The sequence below is a fragment of the Ornithodoros turicata genome, chromosome 1 (assembly GCF_037126465.1).
Source record: "Ornithodoros turicata isolate Travis chromosome 1, ASM3712646v1, whole genome shotgun sequence".
Lineage (NCBI taxonomy): Eukaryota > Metazoa > Arthropoda > Arachnida > Ixodida > Argasidae > Ornithodoros > Ornithodoros turicata.
Genome location: NC_088201.1, coordinates 130,688,940 through 130,708,122, shown reverse-complemented (window position 1 = coordinate 130,708,122; position 19,183 = coordinate 130,688,940). Strand labels below are relative to the sequence as shown.

The 19,183-nt window shown below is 45.3% G+C and overlaps 1 protein-coding gene across 3 annotated transcripts in view; it reads right to left on the bottom strand.

Annotated features, from left to right (window-relative positions):
- Positions 1-16,594, bottom strand: part of LOC135369001 (uncharacterized) — a 111,129-nt gene extending 94,535 nt beyond the window's left edge. For 2 of the 3 annotated variants that reach the window (XM_064602596.1, XM_064602612.1), the window contains exons 1-5: positions 16,518-16,594; positions 11,557-11,584; positions 11,285-11,463; positions 5,321-5,341; positions 912-953 (exon numbers count right to left, since the gene is read on the bottom strand). In XM_064602596.1, the coding sequence (XP_064458666.1) occupies positions 912-953; positions 5,321-5,341; positions 11,285-11,463; positions 11,557-11,584; positions 16,518-16,521 (274 nt within the window). In that variant the 5' untranslated portion in view covers positions 16,522-16,594. The remainder of the gene's footprint in view (positions 1-911; positions 954-5,320; positions 5,342-11,284; positions 11,464-11,556; positions 11,585-16,517) is intronic. The other variant, XM_064602604.1, reaches the window with a different exon arrangement.
- Between the last annotated feature and the right edge of the window lie 2,589 nt (positions 16,595-19,183).

Sequence of the window (19,183 nt, the reverse complement as noted above, 5' to 3'; positions counted from 1 at the left end):
CCACCACACTCACCAAATCAGAAGAGCCATATCATTCATAGGTAGCAGGTGCAACTTTGCAACTGTTTACGCATGACATATGCGACGATTAATACTCTCTAGGAAGTGTAACTGCTCCACCATTGCTCTCTAAGAGTGCAGGCACAACACTCCTGGAGCAGTTCTTTTGGCTCACACAGCCCTTCCAATTAAAGATGCATGCACTGGGCGAGCAGATACAGGGTGAATGCTTGTATCTGTTGTAACGTATACCGTAAGCAAATATCATTAACGCTTCGGATGTATTTCCAAAAAGTACACCACAATGAACGACATATCCTGTAAGAGGTGGTCCCTGCAAGAAGTTCATCTTTGAAAAGTCGATTATGTTTCGTCACGGCCAAGAAGAACAAAGTAACGAAATAATCAAAATTCGAAATAAGGCTGTCATGGGTAAAGCTCGTTTCGTCATTTTTAGGAGATGAAAGCCGAGCTCGTGTATTGCTAATCCGTGTGCGCTGTCCCAGGCTTTACTTATAGCCCTCTACCCGAGAAGCGTAACCATGACGTTCGTAGATAGAATCCGAAACAAATCGGAAGTGGAGGGCTGGGTTCCACGAATGGGCCCTTGTTTATGATGGAAATTGGCACTTGTTCGCTGCCTCCTAGTGAAAGAAAAGGACAGGAAGTGGCATCCCTTTCAGGGACCATCGTAGTCCCCTCAAGACAGGTCGAAGTCGGGCGCGACCTTGTTCGCTCCAAGCTTCAAGCACAGTTCAACTCTACCAGATTGGTGGCGCTGTCGAACACTATGACGTGATTTGTTTACAACAAGGACAAGGTCTATTCCAAGCAGTATCGGTTTGTGGGCTTGTTGCATATTTGGCGATAAAAGAATGTAGATATGTACTTACTGTAGAGATAGAACTTACCATATTCCTGTGTTCTGGGTGTCCCGTCCGAACCACCGCCTTCTAAATAGAACGAATCAAACATGCGTAAATATTCATAACCAGGGATCTAAAGACGGCAACTAAAATTACTGCATGACAGTGAAACATTCACCCAAAATTTTTTACGTCTAGAGCAGGGTGTCCAACTGAGACGCTTATGAGTTCGTTTTGGTGGTGGTGGTGGTGGTGGGGTGATGCAGGCAGAAGGTGCGGTCAGCCTGCTCTGCAGTGGCGGTTTGGTGCACCCAGGGGAGGGAAGAGAGGGAAAAAAGAAAGAGGGAGAGGAGAGACGATGGTGGCACAGGAAAGGGAGTATGTCCTAATGCTCTTGCTCAGGGATTCGAGAACTGCCCCCCGCAGAAAACATGCGAGCATCCCACAGTAGTCTTCATTGGAATGCTCCCTGTACCATGGTAACCACCACGATTATTGGCCAAGTTGCCACATCATGTTCCGTTTCAGACATTTCTGTCCGGATCTGGTCCAGTCTCAGGACGAAGAAATAACGGTGAGAAACAGTTTATTTTGAGTTCATAATTCTTCCACGTGTTGCAGAAAAACTGGTGAAAACATCATTTGGTAATATGCTTCAGTGTATACAAAACAGGACGCAAGCTTTCCCACGAACGGATTAAGGCAGCAGCGTGTTGACCAAACATTGATTTATTTAAGATGTACATGATGAGTTGACAAGAACAGCAATCGCTCATGCGGATTGTTCAACCCAAGCACAAGAAAGAAAATGTTAGTAAAATAATGAGTATATCTTTTATTAGTATACACTTCGTGCAAAGCGTTCGCCGCGCCACGGAAAACCCTGGCGGCTGCCATAAGAACTAGTTGTCTGAGTCCGCTCGGTTCTCGAGGGCTATTCGTACACTTTCAATCATCACCTTGCTTCGGTGACGCAGCGCTTGAATTGATAGCTGCTAAGAGTAATGCCGTAGCGCACGAACTGTTGCGTCGCTGGGTGAACAAATACGGATGAGAATGCCGGGTGTAGGAAAAAAATGGTCCCTGGTGATGCGGGCAGAAGAATGGTCCCACATGTTCCTGCGCGCCCCAAAATACACATGCGGGGTTGCGGATAACCGATGAAACATATCACAGCCGACCGAGTGTTACTATTCGCTCTCCCCATTCATTGCATAGGCCTTTTTCATCTGTTAATATATAACATCTATGCACGCCATTCAGTGGGTACCATAAAAGCGACATCATTCGCAGCACTAGTCCGCTAGCGATATCGTTCGCTGGATGCTGGTATTTTTCTGCTGTTGGTCAGGCACTAGTTTTGTGTTTATAAGTTTGAGCTTGATTGTAAGAGAAACAAAAAAAGGACACACGAGTTTTACAGTTGCCCCCTGCATCTTTTCCGTGTTGATGTTTATGGACAATAAAAGCTGTTGCGCTCACATTCATTGATTCATTGGCTTTTCAACTCCGCTTCTGCTCAAGATACGATTCATCGACATAGAAAGTATGACAAAAACGACTGTAAAAGCCAGTCTGACCAACAACAAGAAAACACTAGCTTGAAGTGGGAACTACATCCAACGTGTGTGAGGTGGGAGCCTGGCTAGTGTGTTCAGTGCAAAGCGTTTATGTGTGTTTTATTTTATTGGTACGAATACAGAAGGTCATGTGCCTCTTTGCTTACTCTTCTGTAATCGGTCCTTTTACAAAAGAAGGCGGGTACCATTTTTTCGACATATCTGCAAGAAATCGCGTTACCTGTGCTCCAAAAAAATAGAGAGGAACAGAAGGAACAGTCGTAATGCGCTGAGTACAACCGGTGCAGCGAATGTGATCGCTTTTATGTTCCCCAATGAATGGCGTGCAGCTTTTATTGTTCATTAACATCACTGCAGACGAACAAACAATCAGGAGGCCGAATGATAGCACTTGGTCCGCTAGGATACGTTTAATCGGCTCTACGGCACGGCTGCTGTATTTTTGGGCGTAAGGAAACTCGCGGAACCATTATTCTCACCCATGCAACCAGGGACCATTTTTCTCGGGACCCGAGAATGCTCCAACGGGTACCGGTTTCTGCAGTTTCCCGTCAAAGCCACACGAAGTGGACAGGAGACGATGGGTCTCAGCCATCAAACCTACGTGTCACAAAATAAGCTACTCCGTGGATTATATCTGTCTTTTTTTGGCTAATGATCCTAATTGGTTGCCGTAATCAGACCGTATATCGTTCCTGATGTGTGTTCTCAATTCAGACATGAACTTCCAATTAGCTTGGACCTTGTCACTTTGTCCGACTCAGGTAATGAGACTTCTGCATCCCTTCGGTGTAGCTGCAACCTTTGCAAGGTTGCTGTAAAAAGCTTAAGAGAAAACACACGCAAGTGCGGTGCGCGCGAAGAAAAACTCAAAGAATTGTAATAACGCTGACATGCCAGCTTTTGCGTATAGTCTTATGCCTTATTGACCGCTGAGGACAAAAATTAGTCGTTCGCAGTTTAAAACGATTGAAATCGGCGAAGTTACACAATCGATTCACATATTTTCGATTTTCATGACGCCCGCAAAATACACTTTTCACTGATTTCGATATCGGACGACTCACAAAAAAAGTTCGCTTTCCCGTCGTTACGTGGCCACGCAAACTCCCACCTTTAGTCTCTGCACCAGGCGTATACTAATAATAATAATAATAAGCTGTACAGCTTATTATTACATTAGTACATTGGTATAGTATCCTTGTCGAAGCGCCTTACGAAAGGTAAAGGAAGAAATAACGCTGCACTGCTTTCTGAACCGATTCGGAAAATTTACTTTTGATTTGATACCGTTCAGATTGAGTTGGAACATGGCAACGAAATAGTGCTTCGGTTCCTCTGGGTTTCGTGAAAAAAAAACTGTTGTAGTTCAGGTTTTCTTTTCGGTTCGGGTAGGTTTCGGCACCCTGGTCCGGTACACTGCATGACATCATTTGTAACAGGCCAGATGATTAGTGATCAAAAAGAATCGGCACCTATTTGCCACTAGTACAAATGATGCAGATGTAGAAAGCGTCTCAAGAGGTTCGTGTAAAATAGTTCAAAAGCATGACAGCAATCATGAATTGGTTATAGAATATTTAACTTCATACAGTCATTGTATCTCCTATTACACACAAATACTACTGATGTGCTATTCGTGGTTCATGGAAACTAACTTTACTATTAAATTATTTCGCAAAAAAGACATGTCTACTACACAAGAAAATATCTAAGTTAAACCTTGCCAAGTATGTGCTACAGATTCATGACCACTTTCGATGCACGGAAATGCTGAGACTGCGTTCGTATTGCCCATCTTCATTGAACACGAAACGTCCAAAGCTTAAGCGCGTAATTCTCTTGGATATCTCCCAGAGCATTCTTAATACAAGGCAAGCAGACTTCCCGCGGGTGATCTGCGTGCTGCGACCGCCACACGTGGTCTTCTGACAGTGACAGACTTTAATTCATCTCCAGTCCCCTCCACCGTTTAAGGCAGCACTGCAGTGCGGCGATTCGTCGAAATTATATCAGCAGACAACAAACTTCAGCAAAGCTGCTGCGCAACATAGAATCTGCGGATAACCTGCAGCACGAAAAAAAAAAAGAAAAGAAAGAGAGACAGACAGAGAGAGCTAGAACACAATAATAAACTGTGCAGCAACAACCGCCTAGTTTAGGTCACGCGAGAGACAGAATCACGTGGGTATCTGTGTTAGCGCCGCGAAGCAACTGTGGCTATACGAGCGGCGTACGTGGGTCTCCGCTGATGTAGTGCGAAAAGTGGGTCACCTGTCACCTCGCGTATTTCTTTGTGTGCTCAGAGTCATTTATTTCACGATATTAAAACGAGCTCCTAATAAAAAAAAAAGATTTTTCGACTTAAGGTCAAAGCACATCGGTTACGCGTCAACTCGAGATGTGATTTTGTCGATGCCTAATAGCTGTCCTTACCTGTTGATAGCGCCACCACCATGGCACAAGGCTCGTATGCCACGGAAATTACAAGTTGATTAGCGCGAGAAAGCATCCTGTATTAATAAATTTAGTTGTTTGTGAAGTTACCGTCCAAGGCATCCAACAAGAGTGTGACTCCAGATATTTTGCGCTTTCTTCCTTATCACTGGCGCATGATTGATCTACGTTTTGGGCCAGCAAACAGATAAATAACATTCGTGGTTGTCAAATTGTGTGTAGAGATCCATTCTCCTGTAATCAGTCCTTGTCACTAGATACCGGTCACTGCAAACTATATGCTACACTTTGTTTCTATACTTTGGAAAAAGGTGACGTCATCCAACATCAACATCACGGATCTATTGCTGTATTCAGAGAAATTTGATGTTTTCTTCATCAGCGGATCAATGAATCTATAGAACAAAAATTACTTACCCTTTGATGTAGTAGTGACGTCTGAAAAGGGAAGGCAGGTGTGAACTTAATGAAGCATCACCTTGTTGGACGTGGAATGGTATTGCAAATAGATGTACGATAGCCGCGTTTATGCCATATTGACCACTCACACAGGACAGTGGAAAAACAAAGTCCTGAAGCTGCCAACAGTGACGTCTCGGTTGGAACGCTGCTACCGGCTATATAATTCAATGGTAAACAGTTAGGGGAAGCGTGAAGGAGCGCGCTCCATTTTACTAAAATGGACGCTTCCTTTTGCGGAGAGTGGCGCTCACGCGCTCCAAACCACAAGTCGGAACCACATGTCTTCTCGCGCTCCCCCCCCCCCCCCCCCCCCCCTTGCTCTCCGGTTGGTCCCGCCTGCACCTTAATTTACATTTTAAGGCTGCAGACAGCTCGATCATCACACGGTTTACCGGTAATGAACATTTAGTGGCACCCACGGTAGGGCTTCGCGCCGGGCTTTTTCATTTTCTTTTTTTTTTGGGGGGGGGGGGGGCGTGTACACACAGATGTTGCGCCATCGCATTTTGCGGCGTCCAGGCGTAATCTACAGGTCCCTTCGATTTCGCGTGTACCTCCGGTACTAGATCAGGGAAGTGCCGATTTGGTGCACGCGCGTGCGCCGCCGACTGAGATAGTAGATCTCTTCGATTTAGTCCGCACCACCGGCACTAGTTCAGGGGAGTGCCGATGTGGTGCCAAGTGTGTGCGCCGCCGACTGAGACATCACAAGTGTAGGTTCAACACTAGCGCTTCCAAAACGCTAGTGTGCTCCATTCGCTTTACTACACTCTAAATCCTGTGACGGACACGTGCCGGTTAAAAAAGTTCCCTCAGAAAGTACAGCCGGTACACAGCCGTAACCGTCTGGAAACAGTCGTGACAGTTATCAAATAGCAAGCACAGCGGTCCCCATCGCCAAATTTCAGCAGGCACAAAGCCATCACGTCGGTATGCAACGGCTTTGTGCCCGCGCAATAATATGGTGCGCCTCATGAGCCGTGTGCCGGCTGAATATTGTGACGACGACAATGAGGACTCATCTCACGCGACTCATGTCACGCGCATTATCATTCTGTCATTAAATCATTGCCATCGCCACGCTGTGCTGCCCGTATTATTTGGTGGAGGTGCTGGCTCGCCCCGACCGACCTGCTGTTGCCATGGCCATCGACACCCCAGCCCCGACCTGCCGACAGAACTATGAGACCCAAGACGACCCGACCTGACCAGAAGCCCCCAGCCCCGTTGGAACCGACACCCGTGACAGCAGCACCCAGTGATGGCTCAGCTCCCGCCCTCGGACCACCGACCTTCCAGCGAGCAGCACAGCGTCCCCATCGCCTCATCGCTCTCATCGGTGCCGAACGTCATTCCTAGCCCTGTGCCTTGTCGTCCACGTCGCCACCATCCATCAGGCGGCACCGCTACCAAGGAGGCACCGGGCTACTATTACGGGCAGCACAGCGTCACTTCATATTTCGCTCACTTGACCATCATTGACCATCGTTGACCATCGTGCCCGGGAGGTCACGACTTCGAGGGGGGGGGGGGGGGGTATTGTGACGACGAAACTGAGGACTCATCTCATGCGACTCATGTCACGCGCATTATCATTCTGTCATTAAATCATTACCATCGCCACGCTGTGCTGCCCGTATCAATATGTGTGCCTTCGTTGGAGCCAGACTTGCACATATTTGGAGTATTGTATTTAAAATACTGTCAATTTGTGATATTTTGGTAATTACTCAATACTTTTTTGTTTTGTGTATTTGTACTCTATTTAAAATACATATTATTGTATTTTCTACTCAATACTCCAATTACATATTTTGGATTTTGGATCTCCCTCTCAAACTTTCTGTGCCTCGTCTTTCCATTATCTTGCCTGTTCAGTGGAAATTTCCTGGGTCCCTCGGAGTGGACCCGGACACTGGCCCTTCATAGAAGTCTCCATTTAGAGATCTTGCCCTGTGTGTACTAATCCTTGGCCAGTGAGCGTTCTATTATGTGTGCCCTGACGCTGTGACGCCGGATTCTGACCTCGCCGAGCAGGGACCTGCTAGAAGTTTGCTTTGTTCTGGGTCACATATACTTAGTGGAGTTATGTGGTATATCTTTGTCATCTTTTTGGGACTTGTGTTTAGATGACTACTATCACACAGCGGCGGCTAGCGTAGTGCCTGGGGTTTAGGTGATTCATGTCGCATAGCCGCGACTTGCCGCATTCACAAGTGACCGGTGACTTTTTGCGTTCAACGGTAAATGGTATCTTAATTGTATTTCAAATACTTTTTAGAGTATTTTGTAGTCTATCTTAATTACTTTAATTTTCATGTATTTATACTCTATCTTAATTACATTCTAGCGTTAGTATTTATTATCTTTTCTTAAATACATTTTCGAGTACCTTGTACATGTCTGGTTGGAGCGTGCTACGTTGCTCCGCGCTCCACCGGTGAGGAGTGACATGGCACCGCGTATTGTTCCGCAGTGCATTGTTCTCTGCTTCCTCGCCCGTTGTCTGCGCTGCAACCTTGCTTTTGAGAAGGTTGACAACCGTGCTTTTGAGTACAGGTTTAATGTTTGCTTGAGGTAAGTCAATCTAGCTATGATGCATCGCGCAACGCGTGCGTTTTATTTGTGTTTAACCATCGAAGTACACTCGTTTACAGACGGTGTACGCATTGGAAATAGCGGCAGGAGAAGAGCGGCTACATGGGTGAAGCGACGATGTACATTACAAGTGAGGCTAATTCTTTGTTTCGTTATAGGTAACCGTGGTAAGGCGACTCTATCGATTGCAAGGACGTGAGTTACAAAATGGTGTACTATTCCAACATTCACGTTGGAACAGTACCAGCGGGATATTCACTTCGGTTTCTTTACAGACTGTTTCCTTTCTCAACGGTCACATACGTGTGCAAAATTCCAACTGCTTCTCACGTGGAAGCGTGCCTTGCCACTTGCTTGGACACATGCTTGGAGAATTGTTCGTCGGCCATTTCGTTAGAAGAACTGTCGTGCGCGTCACTAAGGATGATCTCGATTGAGCTTTACAGTGCCAGCGTGTTCGAAGTTTCGAGGATTGTGTGCTCGATGTTTGGAAGACTGCCTGGTGCATCGGATGGGTTGTGTGTCCGTACGCTCTGTATGCGTATGTTGGGATTAGTGAACCGTGTATGTTTTCCATTCGGCAAACGTTGATGTACTGGATTCAATTTAAAGGTATGTGCACGCCAATAAAATTTAGTGTATCAAGTTCGATGTTCTTGGTGCATTTCTTCCTTTCTTTTTCGTTTGGTTTGCGAAACCTGGAGGCTATTTTTCTGTTAGGGAACTCCGTTGGGGAACTCGAGAGGAACAATGTGTCTCGCGGATGAGGGGTACGAGTAACCCTTCAATACGTCAGGTACACTGTGGCTCCTGGCGTTAACAGGGATGTCGTACCAGTTGTTTCAGGGGGTACAGGGCACCTGCAGGTTTCTCAGGCAACGCGTGCCTCTTGAAGTCATCTGGAACATTTAAAAAATAATAATAATGTGCCAGATGACTTCAGATGTGATCAGATGTCACCTATCCGTCACTGGGTTTAGAGTGTAACCATTGGTATAAGTGTTTATTATGGCTGTACCTGTAAGCAGAATTGGACCTGTTGGATTCCGACAGTAATAGCGAGTTGAAAACGTATGCATTATATTTGCAAGCGGACGGGAAGGTAGAACGCAGTCGTGTTTCCGGCTATCACGGGAACATTGTGGGAAGACACTACGAATAGAAGTTTTGTGTTTCCTAATCGGTCCTTCATGTCTGTGTATTTTTATGAAAAAAAAAAAGATTATCGGCTGCTCCAAAGGCTGCACCTTTTTCCAACTCAGCAAAGACAAGTGTAACATGCTTCCCGTGCGGGCAAAATTTCGAATCATCCGTTCAGTAGGTCTCAGATATGAGTGCGTTATCGCTGCACACGTGTTGCATCGCACGCATATCGACGAACCGTCAGCCTTACAGACGTGTCTTCTGAGCAGGCTCGTCGTCTGCCGTCCGCACCGCAGCCACTGCAGTGCTTTTTCTGCTTGCTTTTCCTTTCATATATACTGTTGGTGTGTGTTGTGCTTCATTCGTTTTAGTCGTCATTCCAGTAAATGTTTGTTATGGCTCTGCAGCTGTAGGCAGCCAGTGGACCACATATGCATTCTACTTGCTCGCACGAAAGGAAGGGCAGATCGTAATCGTGTTCTCGTTGTCACGAAAACATTGTTGCAGACACTACGAACACAAGTTATCCTGTTTTTCCTGCTTGGTTCTTCATCTCTCTATATCTTTATTAAATAATTATTCTCAGCCGCTCCAAAGTTTACGTCATTTGCCGCAGTGAAGACAAGCGTAATAATTAATTGTCCCTGTGCAACCTAGAATTCGAGTAATCAGCTCTGTTAGGTCGCAAATTATCCCACGCGCTTATCGCGACCATGCAACTTCACTGACTGTTGCATCACACATGTCCACTGTCTTGCTGCAGGAGGGAACCGTCACCGCAATAACATCAGTGACACCGGCGTGGACCCGTGTCGTCGGCTCCACATGCACTCGTACAGCACTTCCTATCCAGCAAGTGCAGACCGGCCGTGCACTCGTGCAGAACTAGTGCTGCACAAATACGAGAGTGCGGAGGGCGTGCGTGATACTCGGAAAACGAATACGAAGGATCTGCATCGCCTGAACCTGTTAGTGCAGCCAAATTGAAGATACTTGACGAATACAGAACTGCTGTACTGCAGAACTAGTTCAAAGAGTGCAGTCAAATCGAAGGTACCTTGTGCAAGTGTAGGTTCAGCACTAGCCAACCACAGCCACAGTCACGTTCTTTATACATGAAAGGGAAAGCAAGCATATTGTTTTAGGGTTCGGAATACCGAGCCATTTTTTCAATCCCGGGATGTCGGGATTTCGAAATGTGGATCCCGAGATCCCGGGACGGGATCTTCTCGCAACTATACCCAGGATGTCGTATACGACGGTATTGGTTTCTATATGGCTGCACGCAGAAAAACAGATACTCATGGAACGATACGACAGCACCAGAGGACACGTGTTTCACCGTGCTTGCGGCTCGTCAGCTCTGTGTGGCTACGCATTGTTCGGAATCGGCAAACCAGGGGTCGCTCAGCGAGCGATATACACCTGGGAGGGTGACTGAGCACTCCTCAATGCCACAGTGCAAGCCAGTGAATTATAATGAGGAAAAAAAGCCATTAAAGAAAGAAATAAATGACACTAGACGTGTTTGAAATTCAAAATTACAGAGAACGATGCGCAGCTACCCAGAGCTGACGAGCCGCAAACACGGAGAAACACGTGTCCTCTGGTGCTGTCGTATCGTCAACCGCATTCGTTTATTTCAACGTCGTCGTATTTCGTTTATTTCGTCGTTTCGTATATATATATATATATATATATATATATACATATGGGTCTTAGTATCTCTTTCATTAAAAGAGCACCCGCGACATAATGTTCCGTTGAGAAATTGAGCAACCGGGAGAAAGGAGACGAAGGCTACGTGCAAACGGTAGAAATATTGATAAACATTGTAAAATACATGAAATTTTACCACTCATGTGTTCGATTCGAGACGTGTGGGTTTATCAAAGAAAGCCAGGGTTTGGCAGATTAATGCAGTTACCTAAGGTGTTGCCAGTTGTTGGGTTAAATCTTGAAGTGCCCTTACGTTTGTTTTTACTTCCTGAATGCCTAAGGCGTTTCAGGTAACAGCCTTGTGCGGATCATGACCGTGCTGCATTTCTCTTCAATATGATACACAAAACGTCCGTTAAAGGCAAAATAATCGTTCGTTCCTTAAAAGCAATTACATGTGAGATGGAAATCATGCTATCGCGGTATTCGGGAAATATATCAACGAAGATCGGGACTTACAGAACACAATTCCAATGAGGAGGCCCAGGAATAAAAGTAAACAAATGGCCAAGAAGATGAGCACCGACTTTTTACTACTTGATTCATCTTCCGTCTTCAGGGCACTCACGGAGACGGAGCTTTCCAATGGAGGAGCCGGTTCTGCATAGAAGCCGGACATCTCTGTGCCCCCTTCGTAGCTGTAATGACAGTACGGAGCAGAATTATCTGATAGCCGGATGGGTTATGTCGTTAGAATAAATAGCGTAATACCGGTACATTTACACACTTACAGTTGCTGAGGTACTTCCTGGTAATAATCTGGAAAATTTCCAGATTATGACGTTACAAAAAATTTTCACCAATGGAGTCTGAACCAATGAAGCCACATGTGCGTCACACACATGCATATTGACCGCTCCGACATTTGGAATACCATGACGCTTTTACTCCAAGAATGTGTCTTAAAGGAACTGTAAAATGAACGGCGGCGAACCGCTGGACTTTTTAGAAATCTTGTAAACTTGGGTGCTTCAGATACGTAGTAGCATCGCCGTAGATTGAGCATTTTTTTTGAGCAATCGAATATCAAAGCGCAGCTCGCGGGCTCCAGCCGCACCGAGCCTCGCACGATATCTATTAGAAAAACAAGCAACTAGTCCATCCGTCTATATAGACGAGATCGTGGCAGTTCTCGCGAGTGCAGTATACGTTTGATCGCCGAAGGTGCATGGTTCGTGTATCCCGGAATACAAGAACGTACACCAGACATTCGTACAAATAGCATGAATGAGAGGTTTTACAAACGGCAACGATACAGCGCACAAATGACACAGAAACGCGGATAGAGAAAGGCAAAGTGATAGCGCGGATCGCAAATATTTCTCACAGGCAAGGAGCTCACAGGCTCCAACCGTTAACGTTCTAAACAGAACTTGTCTCAAATGTGTTACAAGGTAAATATAGATGGTAGCGAAGCTTGCATTGGCCACCATTGGTCTCCAAGGGCGGCCATGATAGAGACCGTCAACGCCATCCATCCGTTGCGGGGCAAACTACAAATTCCGTCATGATGACGCCATCTGGTACGTCAGCATTACGTATAGCGCGGGGCGGGCGCTCGCGCTGCGCGTGCGTTCCATCGCGATGTCGAGCCGCGGAATGCAAGAACCGCTGTTGAAAGCAAATCCAAGAGCAAAAACTCAAACAATTTGTAAACACAGAAGAATCAACACTAGCGACATGCGTGCAACAAAGGACACAGGAGACCAGGTGGGGGCTTGCTTTCTTTTATCATAGGTAAATTCGCCATGCCGTTGTAAACAACATAAATACCCACATGAGACAATTGATGTTCTGAGGCTGGAACACAGTGACTTTTCAGTGACTTCCATCTTTCATCATAAATACCCACGACGGAATAATGTGCAAAATAACCAGTATGACAGTCCATGTACTGAATAAGCACGAAAGGATAATGTACAAACTCCAGCAAACACAGGTGGGATAGGAACAATCCGGGGTAGTTGGTATAGGTTCATGATGACGAATAGCAGCAAGAAGTCCTGCAGTCGTCCTGTCTATACCCTGTCCTTGCCTTCTTGCTGCTATTCGTCATCATGAACACATGTGGGGCCCTGGACTTTAATGTCCAATGCATGCTGCTATAGCTGTCCTCATGTACATCTGGAACTTTCCACATATCTCTCGTACAAAAAAGGTGGAAGTGAACATATTTGCACTTGAAGATCACATTATATGATATTTGCATACTGTGTGGTGCTAAGTCTTCCCACAATTTTTGGCACTGTAACGAATGCTATGGGGGAATAAGAAGGCACAAGTCCATTAGCTCAATTTAGAAGTCTGATACTTTATCTTGCAAAACAGGCACAACAGTATCAGCTTCCAGCAATGACACCCTTGTTCAGTGTGTACACACCCTGCTGATGATTACTTCTACTTTGATTACAACAGCATTTCTGTACTAAAGGAATGTCAAACCGTCGACAATGTTCTGTGCTTCTGCTATTTTGTGCACATTTTGCCATGTGGTGTAGATTTGCAAGCTGCACAAGGTGCTTAGCCCTGCACATAACTGCTCCTACATACTTGCACACAACTACTGAACTCAGCCCAGGATTCAAAATATAAAATTGCGTGCTAGGGATCTATGTACACAGGTATACACTTAATACGTAACAAAGAATAGGCAAAATGCTGAAGATTCAAAATAGAAAATGTATGCTAGGTATCTATGTACACAGGTGTACAAACACTAAACATATAAATAACTGGCACAGAGTACTGAACTCTGCATGGCTGTCAAAATACAAATAACACAGTAAGGAGCTATGTGCAAAAGTGCACTTTGACAAATCGTATGCTTCACAGGAATGAAAGAATTACAAGAGATCATGTGTAATCTGTGTGTTACATCACAACAACATGCAGAGATTACGAACTTAGTCTCGCTGCCTGCTGCAGTGCCTTCTGACGTAACGTACTACTTCGCACTTCCTCATTTCTTTCTCGTGCAAACCAGAACAGTCGTACCCTCAGAAAAAAAGTAAAATAGGTCATCATACACGGATGAAAAACACAAACTCCTACGCCTTTGGCACAAGTATGTCCAACGCTTCACACAGCTTGGACCTGACCCCTTGGGAGGTGAGGAATGTCTTAACGTTGGCTTTGAAGGCTTCCTCACACGCACCCACAAACGTCGCAAAGGCAGGAAGAGGAACCGACAGCTCCAAAGTCAGTACTGTCCACATTCTTGACACTCAAATAAAGCAATAGCTGGCTACTGTCCTGAAATGTGGCATTCCCCCGAGGAATGTCCCAAGTTGGACTTGGTGGCTTGAAATTGAAAATACGACGATGAAGAAGAAAACGGCTATGAACAGTCACAAAGTGCGCAGTCAACGTACAGCAAACTCATGGCTAACAACATGGAGAGCGACAGAACCGGAAGAGTACTCGGCTCTGTCTATAATCTTACGTATTACTGGCAGACCGCGCGAATTGCCACATTCAAAACATGCATATTGTATTGGTACAGACATTCTTCGCGCCTCCGATTAAATTATTTTTGTTTACATTCGTAGTTTGCCCCTCAACAACCACGCTCGCATGTGTATCATGAAGGGCGCAGGGTTGCTAACACAGATTTCGTATTTTTTCACGCCTTCGCTACCATTTATATTTGCCTTGTGTGTTACGTTAGTACTTAATATCACGTGGTATCTGTCCACCAATCCAAGGCGGACTCTTCACTCCTACAAAAAAGGTAGAATTTTCAACCCATGCGGGTAGAACGACAGTATTTGTACGGGCACCGTTGAACAGGCGCACCCGTTCTCCTTTCCGGGTACAAACGGGAGCTTCATTTTCCCCAGTCGTCTCTCTGGCATGATTACAACGCCGTCCTTTTCTTTTGAAACTGAGTTTTGCGTTTCTTCCTTTTGACCGTTAAACAAGAAGGCCCCGGTAGCACGGTCGGTAACGTGCTGGTTTGACGAGCTCAAGTTACATGGACACTAGCAGTGTGTGGTGGCAAACATTGCTTCCAGTACCTTCTGTCGGCGATTTCCGAAGAACGTCAAGAGAACGCAAGGTATGCAAAATTGTCTGTTGTCCTATCCTGCGGCATGTGGAGCACGTGCAGACAAACTTCACGTGTAGCATAAAAGCACGCTGCCTACTAGCCGCTGGGTAGCCCGAGCGGCTGGAGCAGCGGTGCTTTGAATGGATGGACTCGCGCTTGGCTGCCAACATGTATAATTATGTTATAATAACTGAGATGAGTGCGGGTATGAAAATTCGTACCCGCAATTGCACGGCACCCACGGGGGCACAACTCGCATTCGCACTTGCATCCGCAGCAATGTTATTGGCTCAAGCCACATCCGCACATCCCGAAGCCTATCCGCATAGCCGCAGCCAAATGCGTACGCATGTTTCAGTTATACCACATGATCGTGACAGCACGAAATGATTTATTGATGCTGAGAACACTGTCCGTTAGCGAGCCTCTTTTCCAACGCGTACGTTGTGCTGACTTAGTTGACAGCTTACTGTTGTGAAGTGTGTACCAGTCTTGGTGTCGAAAGACAGCCAAAGGAAACCCTATGTGGCAAACAACAACTTTAGTTTGAGATGATGAATTGGATATGAACGTCTTGGAAAGTATTTTGGGCCAAATGTTCGCCATGAATCGCGTCATACACCAAAATCCGACGTGCTGGATTTGCGCCTGCGTGTATTGCAGGTATACCCGCGTAATCCGCGGAGGTAGTGTGGGTCTACCCGCACATTACCCGCAACGACACGGAAATGTGTACCCGCAAAGAACAAACTTGCGCGAGTACCTGCGGATATCCGCGGGTATACCCGCACCGCACTCATCTTTAATAATAACAGTTGAACTGTTTTTGAGTACAACTGTTGTACTATCAGTTCCCATCATGCAAGTAGAAACGTTTGTACCCTTGCAGTTCTAGTCATTTGAGTACAATTCTGGCTGCAACGCAGTTCTACCCAGACGGGAGGAATTTTTTTCCTCTTTTTTTTTAGAGTGCAACTTTACTCTCTCTGAACGTCGATGGTCGCCGCCTCTTGACTTCTAGGGGCTTTCAAAAAATAATTACTGCGAAAAGTACGAATAACTGAGGGTGCACGATGATGTGCATAATCACGCAGCCAGGTCCTACATGGTGGTACGTTGAAACATGGTGGTTATTTTTCAATTTACAGTTCCTTTAACTGCGTTTTCGAAACAAAATTTCACCGCACAACAAGCACGTCGCCCACTATAACGCAGAATGGTAGTGTACTACGTCGTGATCTGTGGAAAACAGAAGGCGTATGCCTTTTTGTGACACTTATGCCCGGTTGCACGAACACGAGTTATTGCCTGCGCCGAAAGGGGCTCCCCTACGCTTGGTATAAATGATTAATCCTGTTTCACCAACATGGGATAGCGAGATTTCACGTCAAACAGGGTCACATATAGAGACATTAGCAACGCTGGTTTGACGATTAAAACCGAGTTCAGGGCAGTATAATCTCGGTTCAAGTGTTAAGTGGCGTTGGTGAAACTGGGCCTTTTAAGCCAATGTTAGCTTACAGAAATAGGCGTACGCCTGGTGATTTCCACTAATCAGGGCTGATAACAATAAAATTTTCCTCAAATGTAAGCGTTCAGCGTTTCAGACGGTTCACGAAGGTATTTATAAAATACACCGCTTACCCATTTCGATGGAGTGCCTCGGGTGACGCAGACAAATTCTTCTTCTTTATGAACGAAGTCCTCGTGCAGAATGGCTGAATTATGCCTTCCTCTTCTTTGCTAACCTACCGTTATCTTCGCTTTTAAAAAAGATGAACCTTTATACTCAGTAGCAACCTTATAGCTATTATTTGCATTCGTCCTGGAGTGATGTGAGCGGTTTATAGAATGAATTACATACATCGCTGAGTGCTTGGGATAATGCATTTCAGTTGAGCTACACCTTTGAAACGGTGACTTTTAATAGTTGTAAAATATGTATACGCTTTTTATATGTGTAGACGCTTTTATGTAAACGCATTTTTATACGCAAAGTAGAAAGAGTATAGGATGATCTGTAACAAGCCAAACTGAGCGTTGGAACGGCATTCCACAACGTCGCGTAATACCGGGACGTGGTTGGCTCTCGAAATCGTAGTATCCCACAAGTACACTAAAATTAATTCTCAAATCTGCCCTTTCTCTGCACTGTGCGCGGTGAAGTTTCTACACAGAGATTTATTAAATAGGGTGTGACTAGTTCGTTTCACGGCAGGAGCCTGAAGGTATTCTGCTGACACAGTGCACACACAACCGTCAAGAGCGTTACCTGTTTACGAGTAACTACTCTGTGTAACTGCGAGTAACGACCGTGTAACTCCTGTGGGTGATTACTTCGGAAACGTGTATGCGCGCTACAGCGCATCGTTGCGAAGGAACAACTGAGCGGGTCACTCACAAAACACTAGATGGAAAGAAAACACTAATCAGTCGCATTATTGAACAGCAAGTAACGATTGCAAACACGTGTTTCCACCCTTCCACTCACGAGGGTTTTGTAGTGAGCGTTCATCACTCTGGTCATCTTGTGCGCCAACGAAACATTTAGCCAGGCTCGCAGAGCTGGGTAGTGGGAGATAAGGAGATATAGTGATAGAGGTCGCTTCATCCTTTATGATACCATAGGCTTTTCTCCGTGGCAGCATCCGTCAGTCGAGTCATTGAGAATGAGTAGAGTAATCACGGCATGAGCAGTGATGAGGTGTTACCTGCACCGAGTACAAGCGGGGAACGTTTTCACTCAGTAAGTTCCTGCCGTGTGCCATTCTTTCTTTCATCCTTTTTGCTTTTTTTGTATGTGTGTGTTCACGCATTCCTGCATTGGAAACAGATTAGCATCCTTTTAGCTACGCACTCCTCTTGCACGTATATAAGTCTTACTTAGTAGCTGCGATATATGCAATTTTATTTCTTCGCTTTGCGCGCCAACAGTGCAAATCTACATATAAGAGAAAATTGTTTTCTCTCACGGGTGGTATCACTTTCGATCTTAGAAAAGGTACTTCAGGGCATATATGTTCTGTACGTACGAGGACCGGTGATACTTATACTATTTGTTATGTGGAGATACTCTAGTGCATGAACGTGATCCCTAAAAATAACTTCACGGGGACCTTTGACTTTTCGGCTTGTTCCTTGGAACCTCATTAGTGCCATGAAACAACGGTCACAAGAGGTCAAGTTAACGGTTTTTCGTAAGTTGAACTGCAAAAGTTAAGACCGATTTTGACAATTTTTTTTCTACATCATACGCAGATCAGCTTTGTTGTGGCCTTCCTGTTGTTGTACTTTTGTCTTGTCTTGTTGTACAAGTACTTTCTCAGTCAAGTCTCAACTTACCTTACTCAACTCAGCCTTACAATAACAGATTGCATTGCTGGAAGGGAGATGCTCCAAAATGTTTATCAAACACGCAGCACAGTAAAAAGAGAAAGCTTAAAACATAACCTAATTACCTAAAAATTACTCGCTGGGCATATCACCTTATGAAAGAACTGGCTAGAGAGTGTTCCTTTCTCTATGTCACATGAACTTTGTGATATCCGTGTAGAATAAAAATGAAAAATGACCATAAAAATGTCATGGCACCAAAGACTGCAACACACTACAAGGTACACACAAAACAATCTGTAAAAACAAACAGAAAATGCGACCTTTCATAATACCCTGGCATTCAAACACTAAGAAAAATTCCAATGAAAAGGACTCTGACTTCGCCTGAACAAGTTGATGAGATGCGGCGATCAGGTATCGTTCTTCTCGCAACAGTGTGTTAGTGTGAATAAAGGATGGTACATAGGCGATGGCAGGTTCCAATAAGACAAGGAGATCATCTCAAATGTATCAAAGTTCCAAGCATGGTACACTTATCGGCATGTACAACACGTGAAAGGTGAAAAAATACTGACTTGTAAAACGTAAAAAGTGTAGGTAGCCACATATTGAAGCACACATGATGCTTCAGGTATGAAAATTGCAGTCAGTTTTGGAAGTGCTTCCTCCGGGTGGGAAGGCCGCGATTCAGTCAAGTTCGCACCGTCAATGTCACGAACCTCATCCACATCACTGCTCCCGTGGTCGCCAAGACTTTGATCTACCAACACGGGATGTGGCTCATGATCACTAGGAGTGTTCACCAACATCGAAATCGGTTGGCTTGACTGGCCCACAAACATCGAACGCGTTTCGCTGCCGGCGTCACCATCGTAGCGACAGTCATATGATGCTCCTTCAGTTTATCACGCAAAAGCTTCCCACTACAGCTTGGCTCACATGACGATGAAGTGTTCGCCTTGATGTTCGTTTGC